Source organism: Micrasema longulum, unplaced genomic scaffold (assembly GCF_059751315.1).
Source record: "Micrasema longulum isolate JH-2025_06_02 unplaced genomic scaffold, ASM5975131v1 h1tg002589l, whole genome shotgun sequence".
NCBI classification, from domain to species: domain Eukaryota; kingdom Metazoa; phylum Arthropoda; class Insecta; order Trichoptera; family Brachycentridae; genus Micrasema; species Micrasema longulum.
The window spans coordinates 84742-107638 of record NW_028279725.1 but is presented as its reverse complement, the minus strand read 5'-3'; the positions used below and the strand labels follow the sequence as shown (position 1 = coordinate 107638).

At 33.0% G+C, this 22897-nt stretch overlaps 1 protein-coding gene across 1 annotated transcript in view; it reads right to left on the bottom strand.

Annotated features, from left to right (window-relative positions):
- Positions 1-1584: 1584 nt before the first annotated feature.
- Positions 1585-22897, bottom strand: part of Mtp (microsomal triacylglycerol transfer protein) — a 29865-nt gene continuing 8552 nt past the window's right edge. Inside the window, exons 2-14 of the mRNA XM_088240770.1 lie at positions 13430-13617; positions 13050-13253; positions 12835-12933; positions 12360-12719; positions 11995-12155; positions 10600-10744; positions 9332-9469; positions 7812-8310; positions 6696-6847; positions 5948-6151; positions 3911-4065; positions 2654-2821; positions 1585-1949 (exon numbers count right to left, since the gene is read on the bottom strand). Of these exons, the coding sequence (XP_088096896.1) occupies positions 1805-1949; positions 2654-2821; positions 3911-4065; positions 5948-6151; positions 6696-6847; positions 7812-8310; positions 9332-9469; positions 10600-10744; positions 11995-12155; positions 12360-12719; positions 12835-12933; positions 13050-13253; positions 13430-13617 (2618 nt within the window). The 3' untranslated portion in view covers positions 1585-1804. The remainder of the gene's footprint in view (positions 1950-2653; positions 2822-3910; positions 4066-5947; positions 6152-6695; positions 6848-7811; positions 8311-9331; positions 9470-10599; positions 10745-11994; positions 12156-12359; positions 12720-12834; positions 12934-13049; positions 13254-13429; positions 13618-22897) is intronic.

Sequence of the window (22897 nt, the reverse complement as noted above, 5' to 3'; positions counted from 1 at the left end):
TATGAATAGTGAAGTATCTAGCATTTTTTATGACATTTTGTTAAATACACATTGGGAATTATGAAGAAAAGATCTTTATTTAGTCTTACTCACGTATTCCTCACATTTTCCTTCAGGGACCATGAAATCCAGGAAGAAAAACAGCAGTTACCAGATTTTTGGTTTATAATTATCTTTATTTTAGTATTATTAAAGTTTAATTTATCTTTTAAATTGAAACATTTCTCTTGATACAAGAATTACGTTTATCTCTCAGTTTTTTTTTCTTTTGATACGAAAGTACAAAAAAAAAATTTTCTTTTACCCCGTTTTTCTCACACATGTCTAACTGAGATACTGCACTCTTCATACGGAGGGCAGTAAACTGCCATCATTAGCAAAAACACAGTTATTTACAAGTCATATTCTGAGGTATGACACTTTTTTGTATCTATCAACTTTACACAAAATTTTAAAAAAAATTGTAAATAATCAATCATAAGTAAAAAAAAAACACAGATTTTTAAAGCAAAAAACCTACACCGAATTTTTGCTTATAAATCTCTAGAGATATTGTGTTATTACTTAAAAAACTCCTTGAAATATTTTTCCTTACTTCTTAGTAATTTTTTTTTTTTTCTGCTCATTGCAATATATCAAATGGTTCGAAATTTCTTGTAGAACATTACCTCATATTTAACTTATTTTGTGATTTTTGTGAGAAAAAACTCCTCTTTGTTTATGACGGCAGAATAGTTGAAGTGTGATTCTATCACATTTAGTATGTCAAATAATATGCGTATTAATTTTAATATCTGTCTATTATAAACGTAATTAATTTACTGAACTAAGCACAGTTATTTTTTACACCTCTAAAATTTGTGATTTGATTTGTATGCTGAAAAATGTACACTCACAGAAACAAAACTAACTAAAATCTAACCAGAATCGAAAATTGGAAGGCTCTGGAAGGAAAAATTGGGACATTGTAGGTAATATTTTGCACATTTAAATATACTTACATATAAAAATATACAATATAATTTATATTATTTGGTCGTTTGGCTAAAATTATTTTAAAGTATACTTTTGGTTAAACCTACTGGTCAATAATTTGAAAAACTATACAGAAAATTATTTTATGCATTTTAGAAGCTTAGTTATTAAAAATAACATTAGCATTAATTTTCGAAATTAAATATAATGTAAAACCATTATTTTTTTGTAAAATAAGGAATGGAAGTGTATTTATCACATTGTTAGAAATGATTTTTCTACTTAAATTAGTTACACTATGAGAAGATGTCTTATTTACATAGATTTAATAAAGTATGTATCTCCTTTCCTTAGTCTTCAATTAATATACATACATACATTCCAGATTATTCAAAATGAGCATTTATTTCAAACATTTTCAAATAAATTAGTTGCCTTTGGATTGCGATTGAGTTTGTTAATGTTTACGAATACGTTAAATCTAGAGGTACTAATTCAATATTATTTTGCTACAAATGACACAAATCTAATTTGGGAATTTATTTGTTTATGATAAAAACTTCTTAAATGATGATCGAAAATTAATGGACTAGATAAATGATATTTTCATTTTTGTGACATAATCATGCTTCCACGTAAATTTTATGCAGTCAAAATTTGTACATACATATACAAAATACTTATAATATACATAAGTTACAAAAAAATATTAAGAATAAATTTTTAAAACTCCTCTTATGAATAACAATAAGAATGGCATCTTTAAAAAGATAAATACAAGGAAAATCATGGTAGATATTTGTTATATAATAATATGAGAAGATAACGATTACTTGTTATGGATGAGATTACACATTTCATTGTTTTTCTGGTTAAGGGCGTAGGTTTTTCCCGGAAGATGAACAGACTTGTACTGGGATTTCCTCAGCTTGTGTTTACTTCCCGGGATTCTCTCCACTTTGTATATATTGTGCCTGGAATCAAATGGGAGATTCGTTAGCAACGTTTATGCAGATTAAAACACCAGTTACAAGATCACCATACCTTCGTAAAATAGATGATCAAGATATGCCGCATAATTTGGTGTTCCAATCTAGTATCGTATACATCATCGGGTGCGGATGGGAGAATGATGATGAATTATTCAAAATATCAAAACCAAGTATTTATAACACAAATTAGTTTGAGAACAATTGGATATACTCAAACATTGTTGATAAAACTAACAACTATAGTAAGAAGTATAAAAATTGAAGTGTTTTTAAGCGTCGCCTAGAAGGTGGAATGATTCAGCCAGATGATTCCCACCCACATCAATGAAGGTTTCAGCTTTTTTACATCACAAAAGTCAACAGATGGTAGAGTTGGGGAAATGCGGAATGGTGAATGTTATGAAGGGTTTAAAGTGGCCACTTAAACCAGTCAATGACAGGTCATAAGGCTTGTTGATGCTTAGACTTCCTTACTCCCTTTTCATAAATGTTTTTCCTTCCTGTTACAACAAATTTAGATGTTGAGAACAATTATTTAAAAAAAACAAAACAGGGTAAATAAGACAGGATTAAAGAATTAATTATGATTGAAAATGTTACAAGTTAGCATAAGGCTTCTTGTAAAAGAAGGTTTCTTTGTACTAAAACTAATAGCCATCAATAATGCATGTACAATTATATCTTACTTGAAGGTAGTATCGGGTTGCTGGAGCTGCATACAGAGAGAGTTGGTGTTGTAGAAGTCCAGATCGGATACCAGGTCTAGCTTGGGTTCAGCAGCCAGCATAAACTCCACCTGGGACCGAACGAATGAGGAGTCTGCGCGAAGCAAGCCCTGCACTGCGATTCCTGCACTGTAATCAAAAACATTTATTATTATTATGATTAGAAGTGCATGAGCTGCCGTCTGCCTATCTTATGTATCTGGTGTGTGCGCTTATTAAGGTTCCATTTATTTTTAAATGCATTAATAGATGATGTTGTAATAATCTCTCGGGTAGAACCATTCCATATACCCACATTTATTTCTTCAATAATATTGATGGTATAAATAAGTTTAAAAAACAAAGTATTTTTATTTATAAAAAAAATATTATTTGTCAAAAATCATATACATACATAGTACATTTTAATTATTGAATTTAAAAATATATTACCTATGTTTTATTTAGTGAATTTTACTAATTAAGCAAGATTAATAAAAAACTCCACATAAAATGTAAGTTTATATTTTATTTTAGTACACGCCACGCCACCTATGTAACAAAACTTCTGATATGTCCAATTCAATATAATCTTCTATACACCTAAACAGTTCACTACAGTATAAATGAGTAAGAATTTAATTTAATAATTTTAAATTTTATAAAATTACATTTTAATTTTTTTAAATGTGAGTGCAAACTAAAATTTTTTTACTTCTTGATTCAGTAAAATGAGCTCGCTTTTGTTCTATGCAATAGAGCGGTGGTGTCCAACCGAATTTGCACTTTGAAACCATTGCCATCTTCGCGGGCACCGCCTAGTTTGACTTGAATCTTAATTGCTCAAGGTTCGTTTTACTCTTCCTACATTATGTATTCTACTAACTGATATTTATGAATATACTTAATATTATGAATAAAATAAATTTATACAGTTACGTAAAATAAAAGAAACTTCATAATTAAGCACATTCATTTTATATACAGAAAACATACTAAGAAAAAAAAAAAATGTTTTCGTCAACAGTATTTTTAGTGCAATATCACTACGGAGAGTAATTAATTAACTTTGCAATTCGATATTAAGTATTCTTCTGTCCATCTTTTTGTTTGCGGCGCTTAAAATATAGGTCCCGAGCTACCGGGCGCCCGCAAACTACCGGTTGGACACCACTGCAATAGAGCTGAAGGGCTTCTCTAGCGAATTATTACTCTGAGATAAAAACTCATTCCACTTACTGTTTTTCGACGAGAGAATGAGCCACCCTACTCCACATAGAGAGTTGAATCTGAGCTGCCAGGTCGAAGGAAACAGCTCCCAGTAAACTGAGCTCTGCCGTTACTCCGTTCCCTAGAGTAATCCATTCTGAATAGTCATTAAGTAGCGAGATAGTCTGGAAATTATAAAAACATGTTAACAGTCAAACCGTCAATGCTCCAATTTTTATCGCGAGTGAGAAAAACATTTTGTATATCCAATTTCCCATTGCACTGAACTTTCTTATTCACATAAGTTGAGGAAACCGTAGTAATTGAAAACAGCATCATCAACATCTCTCTCTTGATGAATAGGAATTAAATAGGCACACTATGAATTGCAGCATTTTTTTTGTTATTTAAAGGCAAGACGATCAATCTTACATCCCAGAAGCCAGTTTGACATGTACTGTGGCGCAGTTAGCTAGATGGCCAACTGTAAAACTGGTGTTTCTTTCTCTGGGTGTTGTGGTGTATTTTTCATAACTTCTTTCTATATCCTCTCTTTCCACCTGCTGACAAGCATCTAAAATATAGGCTTAGCAGGTTAGCTACTGTTAGGTACTTCTACAGTATTTGGAGGAAGAAACACTATATTAATAAAAAAAAGTCAGTAAAAGTAATCTTTTGATACTTAAACATGAACATATTAGGTCTATAACTTAAAAACTGGAATTTGACACTAGATGTCAACACTTGTGTATGCGCAGCAAATCGTGTAGCAAATCATCGACATACATGTCATTTTGAAGCTCTATTCATAAGCTGTCAAAATCAGTCAACAGTGTTTGATTTGCTTATCATATTTTTTTTAATAATGGAAAATTAAAAAATTTGCGAAAAAAACAGCATTTGCGGGAAGTTTTGCTGAGTCACTTTTTGCAAAGAAAACTGCGGCTGAAAGTCATTGTTTGCTCGTGAGTTGTATGGCGAACATGCTCATGTACTCACGAAATCACAGTGTTTCCAGTGGTTTCAACGCTTTAAATTGATATAAATTTTGCAATTTTGATATCAATGACAAAGAGCCGCCTGGACAGCCGAAAAAATTTGAAGATGAAGACCACAAGAGAGTTGTGTATTATGAGCTTCTAAAACCGAGTGAAACCATTACTGGAGAGCTGTACCGACAACAGCGGATTCGTTCAATTAAAGAGAGCATTGAAGGAAAAACGGCCAGAATGGGAAACCAGACACGAGACATTGATTTTCCAACATGACAATGCTCGGCCACATGTCGCTCAACCTGTTCAAATCTATTTGGAAAATAGCGGATGGGAAGTTCTGCCCCACCCGCCTTATAGTCCAGACTTTTATTTGTTTCGGTCGATGCAGAATGCGCGTCCCTTCAGTCCGAGGCATAAAAAATGGGATCGATTCGTTGTTTGATTCAAAAGATGACTGGTTTTTTTGGGATGGCATCCACAAATTGCCAGAAAGATGGGGAAATGTTGAAATTTCCGATTGACAACACTTTGATTAACAGAATTGTACAAGATTTTCTTTAATAAATGCTAAAATTTAGTTTTATTATATTGAGGGGTTGTAGTGTCAAGGATGAATCAGGAGGTCCGAGCTTTAAATCCCTACTCTACTACAACGTGTTTCCTATTTTCTAATACTGTTATTTAAATCTAAAAGAAAATGGCCAAAAATTTTTAATTATTGAGTAAATCATGAGAAAGTAAATATTAATACAGAAAATAAATAATAAAAAACAATAAAAGAAGCAATATAACCTAATTTCTCGCTACACTGAAAAAACCTTTTAAAGTTGATCATATACTTAGAGTTAAGAGTAGGTATGTATTGAACAATAGTGAGCCATAAAAACAATATTTTTAGCTGAAACTGAATTTAGGTTTCTGTCTGTGGAAAATGCACACTTTCATCTCCTTGACATTCCATTTTGAAGGCTTGTAATCAAATAAAATAATATATGTAACGTAACTTGTAGCTTTATGATGAGGAGATTCGCAGGATGGGAGTAATGATTTTTCTCATTTTTAGTTTGGGTACCTGGAAGGCAGTAGTGCGATCACTGGCCGTCCCAGCCCAGAGATGGCCCATGAGCTCCCCCTGGCCGGAGAAGAAGGCGAAGGGCCTGATCTGGACCCCCAGCACCGTGAGCTCCATCCCTGCAGTAGCCGCCTCCTCTTCTGTGGGGGAATCCTCGCTACCGCCGCTCATGAACGTCGACATGCCCCCGGCGAATAGTCCCAGCTGAAATTATCGTCATACGCTTGTTATTTATAGAATGTTCAGGCGGATGAAGAATGCAGTTCTGTGAGTGAAATAGAACCAGAACCTTGGATGAGCATTTTCAACTCGATAGCTACTCCGGTAAAAACTCAAGTGGAGACAAGTTCGCCTCGTGGTGTAATGGCTGGCGCATTTGCCGATCATGCTTGAGGTCCTAGTTTCATATCCTACTAGGGTCAACGTGAAACACTGCCTGCAACATTTCACTATTCTTGGACTGGCACACGATCGAGATACAATGCACGTACTTGGCTAATGCAGTACTATTCACCATCAAATGCGGATTAGGGTGATGATGAATAAATAAGAAAAATAAGCGTAGCAACCTTGAATACTAATTGATTTCTTTATTTTAGGTTTTAGATAAAGCTTAGATAATTTTAATTTGTCGGTAATTTAAAAAAAAGATCCCCTTAATAAACTTTTTATATTTTAGTGAAATTCCTTATTATGTCTATATTTGTATTTCTACTGAGACCATCAAAATGTGACTGTAAAAACTTACGCTAAACAGTTCTTTCCTCTCTCCTTCAGAATCCAAAACCACATCGACATGTCCTCTCTTCAGCAGACCTCCCGAAATCTCTTGAATGGTCACCAACGAGCCATTGGCCCACTGGTTCCTCATGAAGGAGCGAGAGAAAGCTGTAGTCAGTCCTAAAACAGGTGGAAGAATTAATCAAATAAACACTTATTTATTTTCATTTAATTTTATTTATTTATTTTCATTTAATTTATTTATTTTTATTAACATTGAGAACATTACAGAGTATACATTTCATTTGCAATACATTGCAAAATATACATAATAGATTGATTAAATAGAAAAAAAAATTCATGTGAAATTAACATACTTATTACAATTTTGCCTTCCTAAGAGAAATCCCACTATGGTTTTAACGATCATGGAAATTTTCGAGTTGACATTTTAGTTTTTGGTTTTCTCCATACATTTATTCCCTTTTATAACGAGCTTCTTTTCTGACATATCCTGACTTTCATATTTCCTGCTCTAACATGTTCCCCATCTTTCTCGAAATATTTTGTCCATAAATAAATGAGCAATTTAAAATTTTGAAGGCGGAATCGAAATATTGCATTTAAATAATAAAACTAATAAACTAAATAATTTAGAAATTCTAGAAACAAAGAAGTAAACTTAAGTCAAAGTCCCGTGTTTAATATTTTCCCTATAAAGTCTAACTTTACCTTAAACACAATTACCCCTCCATAAAGACAATTACCCCCTCCCCTATCCTCATTGACACCTACTAATCTGTTCACTGTTTCTTTAATATATTATATATGTTTAGTTATTAAATAACCCCGAAGAGGGCAAGTGGTTCATAAAACAAAGTTATTTTATTTTGAACCACAAATATAGTGCTATAAATATAAAAATAAAATAAAAAGATTCATGTAGATACTTTTATAATTATGTTTTTTATGAACGCACTATTGCATTATTTATGTACTAAGAAGACAGCAAATTGATTATAAATGCATAAATTCTGAGTAAGAAGTGTGATAAAGTTGATATAATTTATGTTTTTTTTATATATTACTCTTAATACGCAAAATTATCTCCACAATTAAAAATAATGTATATAAAAAAACTTACCTCTTTGTCCCAAAACATGCCAATTGTTCAGTTTTGTATCGCCTTTTATAATTCCAGTCACCATTGAATTGAATTTTGGGCAATTATCGGCTATCATCATTATTCTCTGTAGTAAAAACTGTTTCACTTCGTATTCTTTTTCATTCTTGGTAAGAAAATGTAATAACTCTTTTAAGACATCTCCAGAGGGTCGGGATTCAAGGATAATGTCAACCGCAAGTGCTCGGCAGCTCGAGTCAAACCTCTTTTGTAGCTGATAAAATATTTTACTGCACGTTTTTAACACTTCATCACTCCAATAAGCTTTTGGCATGGCCCGTAACGCTTTCATGGCTGTGACTGCCACCGCCCTCGGGCCAGTTTGCACTTCTTTCAGTAACAGTTTCACGGAGTCCGGGTGTTGCAAGTTTTTGAGAGCTCTTATATATTTGACGCGGCAGTCATTGTCAGTACATGATTTTAAATAATAAGTTATCGAGTTCATGACCTTTTCTACTACCTGGAAATGAATGTCGTTTTATGCATTGGATTTATATTTTTGTAATATAATTCATTTCTAATCCAGCATGCACTCTTTTTTGGGAGTTCGCACAACATAGAAGTTAGATTTTTTTTTAAATTAATTTTTTGTCACCAAAATGAAATATAAAGAAATTGAAACATTATCCTTTTGGTTTGTAGTTAAATTTTAAATCAACACCAAAAACATAATTAGTGCAGCACTTGTGTTTTTAATTTATTTACTTTATTACAGCACAACTGCAAATTACATTGTACATATTATATGACTAAGTATTTACAAAAACATGTTTAAAAAAGTGCAAAATAAATTATTAAGATATTCCATAAAAACAACAGGAAACAAAGATGAATAAGTCACTAATACATATTAATACATACATACATACATTAATACATAGTTAGAGAGGAAGAGTTTAAAACTGGTAATCCCAGCATGGAAAAGATCCACCTCTCTTAGTAGGCTATTCAACAGACCAATCATCTTCCCCACAGCCATAATCAACAGTAAATTTTTTGTGTTGAATCTGCGTATACTTAAATAGCCAAATGTATAATTTTTTGTGTAATAAGATGCTTTAAATTCACATAATACTTAAGTATCTACATAATCTAAGGTTAGTAAATATAGGTACGAGCAAAATCACAGAGATTTTATATAAATCGTTAATTTGAAGAAATTTTCAAAATGACAAATTTTGACAAATTAATTGCTTTAGCTATTTTTTTTTTATGTAAAGTCTTACAATAAACTATCAGTCATATACACAATATCTAACATCTATCTTTTCTAGATTTCCCGGCCATTATAATCAATTAAAAATAAACAAAATAATAGTCTTAAGATTGCCCATTAGAGAGTGAAAGCGCTAATTGGGCAAATAAATAAGTGCAAGTGTACCAAGTATTTTAATTTATGACTTATATGAAAATATAAGTTATTGCCTAGTTACAATGAAATTCAATCAAGAATTGTAATAAATAATATAAAATAAAATTACCTTGTTCCTGAAACCGTATTCAGATTGCTGTGAGAATTTGTGGGCCATTGCGCTAACGGTAAGAACCAGAGTCTCAGTCAGTTTGGCTGGAAGATTTGTGTTCTCAGAGAGCTTTAATATGTCGTAGATTACTTCTTCCTAAAATGTAAATTCCCATTCTATATAACGTTCAACCATAACCAAGCTAAAAGATAATTATCACAAATAAGAGTATGGAGAAAAGTAGCAAAAATATGACAATCCAATTGTTTAAGCATAATGGGGTACTTCCAGTCAAGGCAACTGTGCCATATTAAGTTGAAAATGAAGAACTTTGATGGGGAAAAACATTTCAAATCATAAACATGCAACAAGATCAATTTCAGCGATGAAACTGGTAGAGTCCAGAGCATAGAACTTCATTGGAAGCTGAACAGCAGAATTTCTTGAAACTAGGCTGTTTAACAAACTTCCCACCGGTGTGAAGGGATCCACCAGCCTGGAGCGAAGAAGCAGAGGGTCAAAGGACTTCTTCATCGAAAATCAAGACTTGTTTAAAACCTTAGCGTTCAATTTCTATATCTTCTTTTTTGTAATTTGTAGCATAGTTTGATATTTAAAAAATTATAGTTTGCTGTATTTGAAATACACCGACAAGCTTTTATTTATTATAAGTTTGGCACAATCAAGTTTTAGATAAGGGAAACGTATTTTACATTTAAAAAAAAAAATATTTATTTATTTGACGGACTAATGCAGTCCATTCTAAGAATGGTAAATACAATTTCTTATAAAAATACAGGCACTAATAAAATAAAATACAATTAAATTAAATTAAATCTAGAACAAAAAAAAATAAAAATTACTACCTCAAGACAAGATCCGGTCGATCTTAGTGAATTTTTAAATATATAAAGACTCACACCAAAAAAGTCCAGATCTTGTCTCGAGTTTACAATACGACACAATCGGGACATTGGTGCATGCGAGCCATAGTTGAAAGTTAAATGGCCATATTTAAATGGTTGAAAGGCAGAATAAATTTTTGGTCAAAGGTGCGAGGATTACTTCTCTCCCAAATTGTTCAATATGCTTCCCTATAAAATTAATTTCCAAAAAGAAATTGAAATCTGGCAGAAGCAAATTTGTACCAAACGACATGTGAACAAGGTAAATTAAAATTTCCACCCTGTACAATCCTCCTTAGAAAGGGTTATCCTACTGAGGACTCTTAAATTATTTTGAATGCAATTATTTAATTAGTATAACAAAAAACAATGTATGTTAACCTGTGGATTTGTCCCTATAGATAAGGCCCAGAGGTAACGCTCTGTATTGTCCACGTCATATTCACTGTCGAAGTGGAAGAACTTCTTGGCTGCTTGATGTGCAGCTACGGTTTGCGTGAAGCCAATCAGATCACAAAGTGGCTGCCTGGAACATTTAAATACAGATGTTTTGTTTTTACGCTAGAATATTTTATAGTCCCTGAACTGGAACCTGAAGAGTAAGACTGGTCATGTAACAAAAATAATCAAGATGCCCAAAGGTCGGTGTACAAATGCAGCGCCCTGTGTACCATCAGGTGCAGAAAATGAATGATGATATATTTATATGAAAGTTGATTTGGAAGAAAAAAATATACACAGACATCATATTTTACACACACCTATTTTTCTCGTAGGATGCGAATCCTAGCGACTCACCAAACCTCCAACAGAAAAATATTGACTTTTAAATAGGCGTCACAAAACACCTTTAAGTGTGTGGTGGTTTAACTTTGTAAGGAACGAAGAAATAAGATAGTTAACGCAGCACTTTCAGTGACAACTGTCATCATGCAAGAAACTTTTGGTGACAACTGTCATTATGCAAGAAACTTTTGGTGACAACTGTCATTATGCAAGAAACTTTTGGTGACAACTGTCATCAGACAAGAATCTTTTGGTGGCAGCTGTCATCAAGCGAGCAACCTTCTGATTCGGAGTCTGCAACATTACTACTTGTCACAAGGCATTATGTTCTAGACGTACACTGCTGGCTGTTCATTGACAGTTTATTTCAGAACTATAGAACATGAATCTGACTTGGGAGAATTTATAGGAGTTGGCAGCCCACAGAAGCCTAGTGGCTGTATGTGGACACCGTATGCTTCAACTAGGGAGTGAACGTGGAATTATGACATTTAACAAAAATATAAAATACTTCGGCTTTTATTTTGATAAACTACTTTATAAACAGTCGAGTTGAGCATTAAAGATAAAAAAGATGATATAAATTGACAAATATTTTAACCAAGATGTAGAACCTTTTTGAGAAGGTAGTAAAAATAATTAAATACTTTTGGGGCTTATGACCACAAATTGGCTGGATATTCGCTTCAAACATAGTCATCGCCAGATCTAAGGGGCGCTAAAACCCTTTCATTTACTGTGGGAATATACCCATTTGTAAATTAATATACGCATATTATTCTTCCTTTCCTAATAAGCAAGCGTCTGGTTTTTTGTGCCAACTATAGCGGTTCTGGTTCTAAATATGGTTTTATGTTAACCAATCCCCACATACACATTTCTTCAACTCTTCTATATGTTGACTTTTGAAGTGAAAGACCCGATGTCTTTATGATTCAGTAGATTTACAAACATAAATAAGTAGAATAGACTTTACAAAATGATACTTACAATATTTCCTTATTTTTTATACCCTTCAAAGTACTGTAGATCTCATCCGCCTTTGCCTGACGAGCCACATTCAGCATTTTTATGAAAACAGAAGCCGACTTTATTGTTCCTAGACTCTGAGACTTCAGAAGATCTCGATTATCCTTTATTAATTTACTTAGCTGAAATATTAACAATATTACATATTGAATTATTTTATAAGTACCAAATGGTTTATGGAACATTTTAGAAAATTTTCAAAACCATTAAAAAAAACCATAGACAAAATAAAAGTAATTAGGTGCATAGATTTTTACTGTCATTGTTCTCAATCTCAACACATGAGGCATATTTTTTATGAAAGTGAGTGTAACAAATATAATTACCGTAGGACAGTCGTCTAGGCACTGTGAAGCTTCTCTAACAGTCTGCAGTCCTTGTTCTTTCAAATTTTCTCCATTTTCTACCAATTCCGCTATTACAGTTTTCACAGTTTCTCCTTTCAAAGTCAACGCGTCTCCCTCCTTACCATCGTATAATACAAGTTTTTGTACAACATGAGCCATATTTCCGGCTTCCTGTTTGGCGACTAGTTTCATGGTGTGAACCTCGGTGGACAAAATGGTTTCTAAAACCGTATTGTCCTCATTCATCGAGTATTTTGTAACTCGGGAACTTTGGGTTGAAACAGATAAGATTCTTTCCGGATGGTTGTTTCGAGGGCTTGAAGGAATAACACATTTACTCTGGAAGAAAAAAAGTACTCGTTACTAATTTAAGACAGGAAATTAGAAAATAATGAAGCAAACGTATTCTCAAAAGACATAGCTTGTTAGAGAAATTATTATAAGTATGACTTACTTTTGATTTGGTGAACGTTGTAGGAGAAGTAGAAGTGTATTGAACATTACAATAGCCGGAAACATCAGTTTCATTTTTTTCTAAATCCAAAACCTGAAACTATAAAATCAAATTTGACAAAATGAACCACAAAATTGTTTTTTTTTGTGAAAACAAAAGAAATTGCAATGTTTCAAAATAAAAAAAATGAATGGTTTGAGAAATGCAGAACCTACCTGGAATAAGCTAATTAGTCCTTTTTTAAAATTTACTAAGCTCGGAGATTCTTTCTGGTTGAAGTAAACTTTGTCGATTTCTCCTCGCTTCCAGAGGGCATAGAAAGCTGTATTGTCAATTGTGTTTAAATTTGAAGCATGCTCTACGAATCCTTCTGGAGATGGAGCTTTCCTAGACATTATGTATAGTTTCGGAAGATCAAGCTGGAATATAAAGCGTTCATTACCAACTTATACTATTGTTTCCTATGTGAATACTGAATGTGAGATTTGGGGTAAGTTATTAATAATACTTTCGTAAGCTAACGCGATTCTAACAAGAATCTAGTTGATTATAGTGGGTCAAACAGGTGATACGAAAGGTAAACAAACCGACTAACCTTGAATTTGAGTAGTTTTTCCCCATTCTTGTCTTCCCAGATAGCTCCTACGTGAACATCAGCACTCACAAGATATCCCACAGTTTTATTCGACGAGCTGACATCGTTCAGCAAAACTTTACTTTCCAGAGCGTACACTTTAGCCTTCTTTCCCAAATTGAATCCAGTATGACCTTGACCCCCGGAAGCTGCGGATGAAAGTAGAACGAATCCATGACTGGAATTTGCCGTCAAAATATAAAGATGTAGAAACACTACAAGAGCACTAGCGAAAGATTGCTGAGAAATAGCCATTTCATCGCAAAATGCGAATCTCTCCGAGAGTGACAGTCGAATAAAGAAATCAAAACCGGCGTCGAAGCTGGATACTCATCGCCCAGTTTTTGCCTGTCTCGCTAAGCGCTCGGGTCAAGTAAAATACGAAACAAGGAACAGCACAAAGCAAAGATCAAAAATCAAAACATCACAATCACAAAGCACACAATCATCGAACAGTGATTTCGCGATAGAATAACAAATCCCTATTGGCTGTCGCATATTGAATGACGAGTTTCCCGCGCGCGTGAATATGTTTACATGATATTATACCACCAAGCATTTATAACACTAAACAAAAAACCTGTTTTCAGGTAACACAATTTCATACATTTTTACGGAGATTTTGATGCCGTGCACGTTATATTAGCTTCTCAAAAAGTAAATATTAGTTTCGAGCAGACAAAGCGTCCGCGTTCGGCGCGGTTCCAAAGTTTAAATAACTGTTTCGCTCTCGATTTATTTGAATTAGTAACTCGGACAACAAAATTCAATCTCGTATGATCAATAATTCACCGAATAGTCACCGTTATTTTTCTCATGGATCTGTGACTCACTAGTAATTGATATTGTTTCACTTTTCAAATTGATTTTGTACTTTCGTACAAGTCAATCCAGCTGCGGCAGATTTAGCATGGACATAAACTAATGAGGAAGTTCAGAGATTTTTAAAATATATTTTTAATGTCGGCGCATTATTACTCTGAGGTTAATACACTATCAAACAAAGCCAAATTTTTATTTATCGTATTATCATCGCTACGATTTTTTAAAGTTTTGTAAATTTTTATTAATCCGCGCGTGACATCACTAGTTTTCTTCGGTGAGTTGTCCTGATTGGTGGGTCGGCTTCTCGGAAACCGGAAATCTATCACAATACTATATCATTGGTTGATTTAGAAAAACTTGTGACAGCATTTAAAGTAGTTCATTTTTATTATTTTTTTCATACACTTTAGAGAAAAAGACTGGATACCGGATAGTTACCTAATATCCGTTTCATCTCTAGTAGGTACTCTATTTATCTACAGAGTATAGAGTAGTGTAATATTTTATCACAGTGTGTTCGAATTTTTAATAAGTCTATGTTAATGTGTAAGTGCCTGTTAGTAAACCAAGTTAACATCTTTTACTTGTGTAATCACGTAAATTATAATGATTTATATAAAAACTTAAGCAAGGTTATTAAATATGTCTATCGTATTTCAGCAAGACATGTTATTATTATACTACACTACACTGGCTCAGTATCAGGCATAGAAGAAACATTCACATTCTATCACTTCTGCACAATATTTTAAATAATCCCACGTCGCCTGTTTATTTGCGCGAGCTCTTCCAACCTCGATCACAGCACGGGCTATCTCTTCGTTCTAGTAACAAGAGAACCCTTTCAATACACATTCACCGCTTTATTTTTTGCCTCTTCTTTCACAGTAGTAGCTGCTCGATTATGGAATAATCTACCCACCAATGTCAGAGACGCCCCTTCATTATTTACATTCAAATCACGTATGAAATCTCACTTCCTGAATATTTGGGTTTTTCCTTTCTCCTCCCCTTTCCTTCCCTCTTTAACCCCTCCTCTCTTCATAGTTTAGTGTAGATATTTAGTCAATTTTCATTTTTTTTTAAAATATAAATATACATAGTTTCTTTAAACCCTGTCACATCCGAAACCACGATGATCAGTATGGGCAAGAAGACATATTAGTATATTTAAAAAAATATTTACAACAAATATTTTTCTTTTAAATTGTTGCTTACTTCGGCAGGGGAGAAGTGAGGGGAGTGCGGCGCAGCAGACTCCCCCCTCCTCGTTTCTCCCCTGCAGAAGTAAGTAACCATTTGCTTTTTTTGATTTTTAATTTTTTTAAATTTAATTCGTTCTAAAAAAATATTTTGATGTGCCATTATGTCTTCTTGCTCTTACTGATCATCGTGGTTTCGGATGTGACAAGGTTTAATGAACCCTGTATATCAGTGTTTTTTTCATATGAAAATATTATAATATACCACTGATTTTCTCAAATTGAACGGTTTGTGTGGGTAGGAATAAATTGCCTTAAGGAAATATGCCCGCACTTACGCATATGTATGTAAAGTGTTGAAATAAATAAATAATTTTGTAGTATTCATTTTAAATCATTGTTACATTGTATACTGTAGGTAAAATTTTCTCAACGCTTAAAATATATAGTTATATTATTATGTAAATGATAAAAATTTAAGTTCGTGCCAGATTTGGCTCCACGCTTAGAAAACTCAATTCTCTGTTATTGAAATCATCAAAACTTGTATCTATTCACTGCACGATGGAAGTGTACATTGTATTCGCAAATACACTACAGTCTGATGGGACCAAAATGACTTCGATCTTCGATACAGGAAAATATGTCCATAGCGAAAATGTGCGGCATAGAATGAATAAAAATATAAATTTAAAAAAAAACACAAAAACATTCCTGCATGATGGTATACAAAACTTAATAAGGTGACGTTTTATTTTTCTAAACGAAAATATGAAACTAATTATTTATAGATGGCGCTTTTATAATTTTTTACTGAAAAATGCAATTTGTACGTTTATTTTCAATGGAAATTTTACAAAACTTGGTTTGCGGAAACACTTTATCAATTGTAACAAATACAATAACAATATAATTTATTGTGGAAATGTGGGTGTTTAAACATAGGCAGAACGGTGAATGTAACACAGCAAGTAAAGTGGCCAGTTAAACCAGCCAATGACTAGTCATAAGCCCTGTAAATGCATAAACTTCCATATTCCCTTCTCAAAAATGTTTTTCCTCTCTGTTATAATAATTTTAGATCTAAATAAATCCAAATCCCTAGGGAGGAAATGCGCCCTGTCATTTGGAAATACTAACTCAAAATATTGCTGATAATCTCAATGGGTTAATAAATAAATATTAATAATAATACTATAGTAGAAATAACATCATCATCACCATCATTCCTTTTCCGCACCTAATGGTGCATACTGCATTGGTACACCAATCGCAGCGTATCTTGATCATTTTTGTTAAATAAAGGTAAGATGCTCAGTCTTACGCGTCAGGTACCAGCCCAGGGACTATGAAATATTCTGGTGTGAAAACACTTTTTTAAATATATATTTCATATCAACCATGTCGGGAATCGAACCCGAGTCCTCTTGCATGGTACTAAGCTGCTATGGAGAAGATACCACGTATTATCGACTAATTTGTTGTAAAATAATGAAGGAGAATACATTATTGGCCAAATTGTTGTTTTTTTTTATTGTGTCTATATTTAGTCAAGTGGATAAAAAATCATGTAATGGATCTTTTCCGTCTCAATATCTTAAGAGGTCACAACATAGAATAATCACTTGTATTTTCACCGGGAATCGAACCCGGAACCCTCGTGCATGTACTTGTATCTATAACTTTCAACGAATCCTTAAAATTAATAACGCCTGTTTTACGGTGTAATAAAAGGGTCAGAAAAACCAAACAGTGGATCTTACTGAAAGGAAATTCTATGTCAAATATGCACCGTTATATCTCGTGTGGGAGTAGGTACCACCTATTGTAATAGTATAAATTATAATATGATATCGTATTGTCATATAAACACATTGAGGATTGTAATATTCTATTATGACACACGCAGGTAACAGTCACAGACTACAGATGTAACAGTACAAGCTAAAAAATTCGGTCCTCCGGGCCTCTCAATGTATTGTTTGTTTTTTAGCACTGAACACATTATTTCACTTCATTTATAATAATACAAATAGACCGGAAAACGATATGCTATTTTTGTCAAAAACGCTTTTATTGGATTTGCGATTTTTTTTTTATTAAATTGTTATTTAACCATAAAAAAACGTTTGTACGAAAAGTACATGCACCGTACGAAATATTCAAATAAGCAAAAAAAGTTAGGTTTGCGAGCGATCGAAATGTAATATTTGTAATTCTGAAACTGTTCTATACTGAACTCTATACTGAAATATACTATTCCATACTGCAAAAAAACGTATGTACGAAAAGTAAATTTATTATCCACATAAAACAACTGCTTAATTATTTTATTAACAATAACGAATCTTTAGCTTTTACCTAAATGTGATAGAACAAGCGCCGCTCCGAAACTCGTAAATTGGGTAAATAAAATTATTTATTTATTTATATATTCTTACTGTCAGTTGCCTTCTGTACGCCGATGACGCAGTCCTCCTAGCTGACAGCGAAGAGGAACTGCAATCCTTGGTTACAAAGGTTTACGAAGTGTGCAAGGAGAGTGATTTGCTAATGAATGTGCAAAAGTCGAACGTCATGGTCTTTGAAAGAAATGTAACAGAGTTAATGGTGCCTTAAAGTCTGTCGTAGCAAATAAGTGTCTATCGCAAGAGGCTAAATTAGCAGTTCATAATGGAGTTCTGGTACCAACCCTAATGTATGGAAGCGAAGCATGGAGTTGGAAAAAAAGGGACGAAAGTAGACTGAATGCTGTTGAAATGCGATCCCTCAGGCGAATGTGCGGAAAAACAATGTATGATAGGTGCCCTAATGTCGAAATTAGAGCAGAATGCAAGGCTGAGTTAAGCATTATCGACAAAATTAAGAAAGGTCTTTTGCGATGGTTCGGTCATGTGGAGCGAATGAATGATGAAAGAACGGCTAAAAAGATTTATGATGCGAATGTGTCTGGTTGTAGAAGTCGAGGAAGGCCGAGAAAGACATGGCATGATCAAGTACAACAAATTCTTGAAAGTGGTCATGTGAAAAGTCGGAATAATCGACGTGCGTGCATGAGAAGATGTATGAATGTGAAGGAAGCAAAGGAAGTGTGCCAGGACAGAGTGGTGTGGCGTTCTATCCTCTCTGCCTACCCCTCTGGGGAAATGGCGTGATGGTTAGTTTAGTTTAGTTTATATATTTTACTAGGTAAACAAACAGTATGTACTCAAATATTGCCAATTTCTTTGTATATTAGTGTAAGAAACTTATGCACACACCAAAAAAATTGTTTACACTTAATACAATAATTTAAATTATGTTCAATATAATAAATGTAAAAGAAACGAAATGAAGAAATACGTATATAATAATAAAGTTAAACATCTGCTTCTTTCAAAATGTCTATAATTTTTAACCTTAATTTACATACATTGTCACAAAAAATATCAGCCTCGGTAAATATATTGTTATATTGGTCGCATATTCTACGTATTGTAGATTGTTTAAAATAGTTTGGTGACGCGTTTTCTGTGTAAAACAGAAGATTTTGTCCTGTCGGTCTAAATGGCATACGGAATGGAAATCTTTCAAGTAGGTTAGGAGAATCAATTTTATAATTTATTACTTTGAATAACAATAACTGTACTGGTCTAACATTATTCTTCGATTTTTAAGAGAGTTTATTCCATGGTACTGCATACATACTTTCAGCATGGTTAGAGAAGTTAATGTTTAACTGGTAGTCAACCTCATTAAAAAAATTGTTGGACCCTTTCTAGTCTATTAATACTTACACTATAGTAAGGTGACCAAATAGGAGTACAAAATTCTAGCTGGGGAAAAACAAATGTTTTGTAAAGTTTTTCATATGTCTCTGCATGTTTAAATGGTTTCGATATTCGCATAATGAGTCTGACCATTTTATATGTTTTTTTTAGGACTGATTCAATATGAATATTAAACATTAGTTTCGTATCAACAATAACACCTAAGTCACGAATTTGACTATGTGTTATAGAGATCGAGGTATCATTGAAAGAGTAAGGAAAGCTGATCATCGTTTGTTTGCGCGAAATACAAAATGAATGACATTTACTAATATTTAATTCCAGTAAGTTTTGATTACAATACTGAAAAAGTCTGTCGAGATAGTAAAATGATTAATAAGTAAAAAAGGTCAACATATTTGAATAGAAGACCTTCCCTGATTTACCGGCGCCGGCGTCAGTAATAAGCCCCTAGTATTAGCCAATGAAAGCTTTAACTGGAAAAATCATACAAAAGAGGGCCTTTTGTATGCGTGTCACCATTTATTGTGTACAACAAGGCCTCCTTAAATGGCATTACATACGGGTGCATATGTTTATCTAGTACAAACATAGTTGAAAAAACTCTACATATTGTAAAATAAAATAAAAACAAATAAATCAATCAAGAAATAAAAAAATATCATCCATAACCATTATTGATTCTAAGAATAAACATAGGTAATGGAGGTAGACATTTTTTATTATTTTCTTTATCGGTTTGTCGGTCTGTTAGAACTAGGTACCTAATTAAATTTGTAATCATAATTCCGCTTTTTACCATTCACCAAATGCATGTTTATTATCAATGCTATACAAAAATAATAAAACCATATAAAAAGACACTGTGAAGTTTTTAGAATACCTACATACTAAAATAATAATAACTATTGCACATAAAAATCTTTCTTCGAATTTTGGGTGTAGTTAAATATATTTTTTAACAAATAGTAAATCGGTTTGTTAAGCAATAGGAAAACTGTCCAAGTCGAGTTTGAGAGCTGGATGTTATATTTTACCAAAAAAAACCAAGCCCACTAAAATCCCAAAGTTTTTTTTACAAAATTTGTAATTCTATATTAATCCAGTTAGTCTATGGACATCTGCTACATGAAATATTGACAAAATCAAAACACTTCCATACTAACATAATACATGTAATGCTTTGTCTATGTAAAGCGAAAGAAACTTAAAATCAAAAGTGTACTAAATAGCAAAACTATTCGTTTGTGACTATGTAAAAATTTCAAACTTGATTTGCCAACAACAAAAATTGTGACTTAGTCAGTTTTCCTTGTATGCTCACGATATGCATAAGTACTTACTACTTACGTACTTATATATTTAATTTTAAGAACCCTCTAATACTCGTAGCTGACTCTAAACCTAAATAATCTAAAAATGCACAGAACTCAATATATTTCTAAAGTACTCGATATATACTCGAGATAAAAATCACGGACAGCAGAACAGATCTAAGGGCCTACTTATAAGCCTGGTATAAAATTACGCCTAGGCATAGGTGGTAGAATAAGAATAGGAATATCATCCTATGTTCCATATGAATGTTACCAAATTCAAATTCAGAATTTGAATATTTTATTTAGCGGGAAGAATGTTTGAGGAAACTCATAATACTTAATTAATTCTTGCTCTCGGAGCGTGCGTGCTGCTTGCCAAGTGGATCTTGTAACAGGACTTTACAGAAAACAGATACATATTTTATCGTTTTGCTAATTTACATTTCTTAACCAATCATTATAAGGAACTAAAAAGTTAGTGTTATTTATACATAGTATATGTAACTTCAGTAGCGGTCACAGAAATTGCATCACCCAATATTTTGATGATCAGAAATTGCACAAAGTGTAAATTTTATTTAAATGTTGTTTTTTTTAAAAAGATAAAGTTAAGATCAGTCCTGACATTTTCTAAGAAGACAACACAACATTGGCTTTCCTTTTCTCGTGTAAGGAATTTTTATTTGAAATGAGTAAATATTGAAAAAAAAAATAATTATCGATTTTTTAAAAATTACCCTATATTGTTTTACCCAAAAACGAATAGAAACAAAATGTATGTTATGTTTATCCAAAAATCTTGACACGATCCTCATTTTTTCACTACATTCCAAGATTTAAATCCAATAAAGTTAATGATCTATTAAAACTTTTTAAAAATATATCCGAGGCGTGTTTTTTAAGTAAGTACTATTTTAATATAAAAAATATAAAAAAACAAGCAAATTTTTCGTAACAATTTTACTTTTACGTGAAAGACCTCAGTTTTATTTACTTTTCCACATAACTACCACGAATATTTAGACACTTGTCACATTGAACTACAAGTTTTTGTATTCCGTCGTGACAGAAGTTTGCTGCCTGATTCGACAGCCACTGCAACATGGCCGTTTTCAGGCTATCGTCATCATCGTGGCGTAGACCTCCGAGATGCTTCTTCAGATGTAAAAACACGCGGTTGTCACTGAGCGCTAGATTTGGGCTGTATGGTGAATGATTAAATTGTTTCCAGCCAAATTATGCGATGAGATCTAGAGGTCGATTGCCCACATGTGGATGGGCGTTGTCACGCGATAAAACGACCCCTTTACTCAGCATGCCACGCCTTTTGTTTTGAATTTTACGCAGTTTTTTTAAGGTCTCATAAGATGTCTAGGAATTTATTGTGTCACCACGAGGAAAAAATCAACAAACAACACCCCCTTCTTGTCCAAAAACACGGTACACATGTTCTTCCGGGCTGAAATTGGGCGATGTTGAATGCCGCCATTCCATGGATCAATTTTGTTGCTGGTGTAACGAAGGCCACCCATGTTTCATCGCCTGGGACAATTTGGCTTAAATAATCACCACCTTCAGCATTGTAACGCTCAAGAAAAGTCAAGTTTCTGCCTAAACGTTGTTTGAAGGGAACGATCTAAGATGACATACGAACAGAATTTAAGGTGAATAGAAACAATATTAACAAATGTTCACGAAAATAAAGCATCAAAACAGTCATACTTGAAGATCCCATAAGTTCTAATTTCGCTTATGTTTCCAGTAAAGATATAAATGACCCAAGATGACGATCTACCATGCATTGATTTGTACAGCAAATGAAGAACATCGAGTTCTTTGTTAATTATGTGCAAGGTAGTGCCACGCATTGTTTGCTGACATGCCATCTAAAACGAAAGCATTTATCTGCAAATTATGCAAAGAAGAGTAGTATGTCATCTTAGGCGAATGTATGTTATCTTAAGAACATCTAATATGTTTTGTTTTTTCTATAATTACCCTGATTTCATTGAAATTGAATTGTAAATAATTATGTTTTTATAAAACCACAAAAACACACATTTTGTATTTTTTTTTTGAAAATAATTAACATAAATACGATATTTCTCCTTTCAAAAAACAAGTATGTCATCTTAAGCAGAATTCTCCTACCAAATCTAAGATTGTATAAGTCTTAGTGCATTGTGTAAGGACTAAGGACCGGTTGTAAGGAGAATCCTCAGTGATCAACTACGCGTACAATAATATAATACTACAATAAATACAATATTCTATAAAATATGAGTGGATTAAGTGCGAAAAAATGCTGTTTCA